This window comes from Trachemys scripta, chromosome 4 (genome assembly GCF_013100865.1).
Source record: "Trachemys scripta elegans isolate TJP31775 chromosome 4, CAS_Tse_1.0, whole genome shotgun sequence".
NCBI classification, from domain to species: Eukaryota; Metazoa; Chordata; order Testudines; family Emydidae; genus Trachemys; species Trachemys scripta.
In genome coordinates this window covers 125,046,646-125,051,767 of record NC_048301.1, presented here as the reverse complement: position 1 = coordinate 125,051,767, position 5,122 = coordinate 125,046,646, and the positions used below count along the sequence as shown (strand labels likewise).

Sequence of the window (5,122 nt, the reverse complement as noted above, 5' to 3'; positions counted from 1 at the left end):
TGTGGGGGGGCGGAGAGGGGAGTGAGGGGGCTGGCTGGGTGGGAGTAGATGTGGGGGGCTGGTGAGGAGGAGGGGGGAGTGAGGGGGCTGGGTGGGAGTAGATGTGGGGGGCTGGCGAGGAGGAGGGGGGAGTGAGGGGGCTGGGGCTGGCTGTGGGGGGGGAGGAGATGTCGGGAGCTGGCGGGGAGTGAGGGCGCCGGGCGGTGGAGGCCGAGATCGGGGTTGCCATACAGCCCCTCACCCGGGCATTACATGTTGGGGGTTGGGGTGTCTCCTCTTCCAAGCGCCTGGGAAGGGGCTGCTTTTTATCAGAATCCAAGAGGGAGTTGGTGTGTTCAATGCCAACCGGACTTCTTCCCCTCCCCTCCAAGGAACAAACGGTGATTTGCCTAAAAATAAAGAGCTTGTAGAGTGGGAACTTTGGTTATAACCAGATGAGTTGTTACAGTGACACATGTTGTGCCAGGAGCTGTTTCTGTGCTTTTCCTTAAGTGCCGTATTACAGAACCTCATCTTCAGGTACCTGCAGAATGTAAGTAATGCTGTCTGTCAGCTCCTTGCGTGATTGTAAATATGATCCAAAACATGCTTTTAGCCATGGTAATGTTGCTGAGGTTTATATCTGATCCATTCTGTCTTTGGGTTGGGGAAGGATTCTTTCTTCCTTCCTTCTTCAGCAAGGAGCTGGGATTCATAAACTGATCAGTTTCTTCCCTCTCTAGCTAATAATAATATTGATAATATTTGACATATTAGCTCTTAAGGGGTTTTTTTTTTTTGGTGTTTGTACTGAATAGCTTCCTGCTACCCAACTGTACTGTGGATCTAAGTTTAATATTTTGTTAGCATGCCAAGAAATAGTAATGAATACTAAAGGTTTGATCCTAAGGTAAAGTGTACAGTGATGTACTTGTGTGTATAGACCCTGGCAACGTGACAGGATCTGAATACAGATGTCAGGTTCAGGTTAGGTTGGGTGTTACTTGTATAACATACATTCAGGTGCAGCTCAGATCCGATAGGCTCTTATCTCTGATTGCGTTGACAGCCCTAGACCCTTGCAACCTGACCTAAACCCAGTGGGACCTGACTACGAATGTTGGAGTTGGGTATGAAAACAATTAAATACACCTCTACCCCGATATAACGCTGTCCTCGGGAGCGAAAATAATCTTACTGCGTTATAGGTGAAACCGCATTATATCGAACTTGCTTTGATCCGCCGGAGTGCGCAGCACCCTCCTCCCCTCCCCAAGAGCGCTGCTTTACCGCATTATATCCGAATTCGTGTTATATCAGGTCGCGTTATATCGGGGTAGAGGTGTACTCTTGGGGTCGGGTTGGGTTAAAATTGGCTGTGGTCTAGTTGGATTTGGGTTGGGCTTTAAAATTAGGCCCGAGCAGACTTCTGCTACTGTTTATCTTCTAAAATTTATTCCTTTACATGCTCACAAATCCTCAATAGTTGGAGAGAAAACATGCCTTTTTATTTATAAGATGCCTCAGGGCAACATTGAGTCCTAATTTGGGTGTCATATCTTGTGTCTTTTTATAGAAACCGCAAAGAATATTTTTAATAACTACTTACGGCATGTCAAACAGATACTCATTGGTATACGTGATAATATTAACTGTTGCTTGGAGTACTTGTGCTAATAATGTGCTTTCTTCTCTTCCCCCTTCCTCCCCGCCCATGATTTTGCAGAGGTCCAGGATTCAGGTGTGGCTCTATGAACAGGTGAACATGCGGATAGAAGGCTGTATCATTGTGAGTGTCATGTTATAGGCACTTTGCATCGTTAATTTGTTTTTCCCGTTCACAAGTTCCATTTTCAACTCCCCAAGAAAAAGTAGTACAGTGAAGTAATAACATCCCCCTCTCCCCCCAGTTTTCCAAGCAGTCGTCTTACTCAGATCCATTTAATCATAGCATCATAGGACTGGAAGGGACCTCGAGAGGTCATCTAGGCCAGCCCCCTGCACTAATGGCAGGACTAAGTATTATCTAGACCATTCCTGTCAGGTGTTTGTCTGTGCCCCTTAGTGAAAGCAACTCCTGCTGTTGAGGCTTGAGACCAGGTGATTTTGTTCACTAACCACTTTTGTTGTTGGTTCTTAGGGTTTTGATGAATACATGAACCTGGTTCTGGATGATGCAGAGGAGATCCACTCAAAAACAAAAGCAAGGAAACAGCTGGGTAAGTCTGCATGGTTTATGGCACCAAGCTGCATATATGAACCTTATGTGCAGCGATATAAAATACAGAGGAAATGAATAGCTTTGACTGAAGGATAGTGAAACCCATCGGGAAGATTCTTAGGTCTGCTATCTGCTGTAGGTTAACTGTATTGGGATTAGAGAGTTGATGAATGTTCCATTCTGATTAGCTGTGTGCCAGAATCCAGCACTTCTCAAAGAGTGAGTGAGTCCTAAAATGAATCTGAATCTTTAAAAAGGTGGCTTAATAAACAGCAGCTCTCTGCCCTTTCTTGGGTGTCAGCGTGACTGGAGGAGGCCAGTCTAAACTCCATACTCCCATATCTATCTCTGTACGGTTGTATTAATTGGAAGTGTAATTTACCCCTTCACGTAACACTGAAGCTAGGGGTGACCCAATGAAATTAATAGGCAGCAGGTTTAAAACAAATGAAAGGAAGTATTTCTTCACACAATGCACAATCAACCTGTGGAACTCATTCCCAAGGGATGTTGTGAAGGTCAAAAGTACAGCAGGATTCAGAAAATAATTAGGTAAATGCATGGAGGTTAGGTCCATCAATGGCTAATAGCCGAGATGGTCAGGGACAAAATCCTATTTACTGGGTGTCCCTGAACCTCTGACTGCCAGAAGCTGAGACTGAACAACCGGGGATGGATCACATTTTTAATTGCCCTGTTCTGTTAATTCCCTCTGAAGCCTCTGGCAACAGCCACTGTCGAAAGGCTGGATATTAGGCTCCATGAACCATTGGTTTGACTTAGCATGTTTTTAATCAATTTATGTTTTTATGTTCTTATGTTTTTAATCAATTTAAATACAACAGTCCTAATACCCTCCCCACGCACTCGGTATGTCTACACAACAAATTAAAACATGTGGCTGGCCCATACAAGCTCACAACGGCTCGGGCTCCAGGGTTGTTTCATTGCTGTGTAGGCTTCTGGGCCCGAGCTGGAGCCCAGGCTGTAGGACCCTGCGAGGTGGGAAGGTCCCAGGGCTGAAGCTGGAGCCTGAGCCTGGACATCTACACAGCAGTGAAACAGCCCCAAAGCCCTAGCCCTGTGAGACCAAGGTGGCTTGCATGGGCCAGCCACGGGCGTCTAGTTGCTGTGTAGATGTACCACTGTCACATTGTCCCATCACCCTTCTGAGTCAGTACAGGAAACCCCTTTGCTGCTGCCATCCCCACCATGTTCGGATTTGGTATTCACCATTTGCCAAGTACCAAAGATAAACAGTGAATCTGAAAACAGTGGTGTCTTCCGATTCCCAGCCAGGATGGCTTTTATTGCGATACACTCTGGTTTATTTTAAGGAAGCAGAGTACGGGGCTCAAGATAGTACTGATACCCTGCAACGCAGCGAATCTCAGATATATCAGTCATATACTGTGGAGAGAGGATCACCATAGATTTATAGGCTTGTAACTCTGTGCTGCATGCAGAGGGATAGTTTGCCTGTGTATTATCTTAATTTACTGTACTGAAAGGAAACTTCTGATCTGTACTGCAGTCTTTCCCATGGTAAGTGTTTAATAGAAAGAAGCACTATACAGGCACCATGCAGACCTCTTTTTGGAAGCTTTTCTGCAACAAAATTTTCTGCATGTTAGACATTGCATGACCTGAGGATAATCTCTCTAACTGCCATTTCCGTTCTCCTTTGTGTTGCAGGTCGGATCATGTTAAAGGGGGACAATATTACTCTTCTACAAAGTGTTTCTAACTAGAACTTGTCATTCAGAGGGTGGAATGCACTAAAGAGTGTTCCAAACTAGAATTTTCAGTTAATGTGTGGGGTGGACTAAACATTATCATAAACAAGAGTCACTGTGCTGGGAAAGTGGATGGCGTTTTGAAAATAAAAACTCCAAATGAGCCTGATTTGAAAAGAGTAAAAACTTAGCTGATATCTTTCCCTACCTTTGATAGTAACATTTTTTACATTGCAGTACTTAACAATTGTAACTGTGAACTTAAATTTATTTGATCTCATGCCTACATCCCTCCCTCACTGTTTTTGTTGGGGGAAAATATGTAATCTGAAATAAACCTTTTTTCTTAAAATGGATCTGTTCAATTTCTGATAGGGAAAAAAATCTTTGTACGTTCTGGACCAATAACAATGCACCATCTGAATTGTTCAGTAGAATACCAGAGCCATATGCAGTCTCTAGACTGTAGAGATCCAGTAAAATTAGGATGGAATTTATCTAGGAACTTAGCATTACTATTCTCTACCAACATATCTCAGTTGCGTGAAGAGAGCTTTAACTGATAAAACAGTATAAACTTTCTTGAGAATCTACATAGATGTACTTGTTGGTAAAGGATTATTTCTACAGTTAAGTATGTTAATATGCTGGGAAGGCCTCCAGGAATTTCATCAAAGCATTTAACAAACAATGCTCAATCCTCACACTTGCCAGTATAGTTAAGTATTATCCTCTTGTTTAAGTGAGGAAATTTAAGCAGAGAGGCTAAGTAGTTGACCCAAGATCACAGAGAGGGAGTCAGTGTCAGAGCCAGGATTAAAACTCGAGAGTTCCTGTGGTCAGATCACTAAACAATTTGGAAATATCTGAGATGTTTGGGTTTTTAATATTTTCTTCAATTTTTAATTTGGGAGTAATGTGCTGCCTGTATGGGGATCTGCTGGATGGTTTGCTTGGGGATCTGTGAGATGGATGCATTTTCTTTTACTCCTGTATGCTTCCTGGCTCAGATACCACTATTAGATCCCTTCTGCTGCTTTTCCAATTTAAACAAAAAAAAGTGTAGGTCTGATACCTCTGTGATGGAGGATTTCTTGGCGCTTGTTTTGAGGGCTACAGTAACAATCATTTAGACTGGAGTAATTTAGTCAGCATTCAGTTATCAAAACATAGTTTTACATATAGT

General features: G+C 43.3%; 1 protein-coding gene across 1 annotated transcript in view; it reads left to right on the top strand.

Moving 5' to 3' along the window:
* Nucleotides 1-4,288, top strand: part of SNRPE (small nuclear ribonucleoprotein polypeptide E) — a 4,930-nt gene extending 642 nt beyond the window's left edge. The window contains exons 2-5 of the mRNA XM_034767285.1: nucleotides 506-532; nucleotides 1,706-1,768; nucleotides 2,120-2,198; nucleotides 3,896-4,288. Of these exons, the coding sequence (XP_034623176.1) occupies nucleotides 506-532; nucleotides 1,706-1,768; nucleotides 2,120-2,198; nucleotides 3,896-3,951 (225 nt within the window). The 3' untranslated portion in view covers nucleotides 3,952-4,288. The remainder of the gene's footprint in view (nucleotides 1-505; nucleotides 533-1,705; nucleotides 1,769-2,119; nucleotides 2,199-3,895) is intronic.
* The last annotated feature ends 834 nt before the right edge of the window (nucleotides 4,289-5,122 follow it).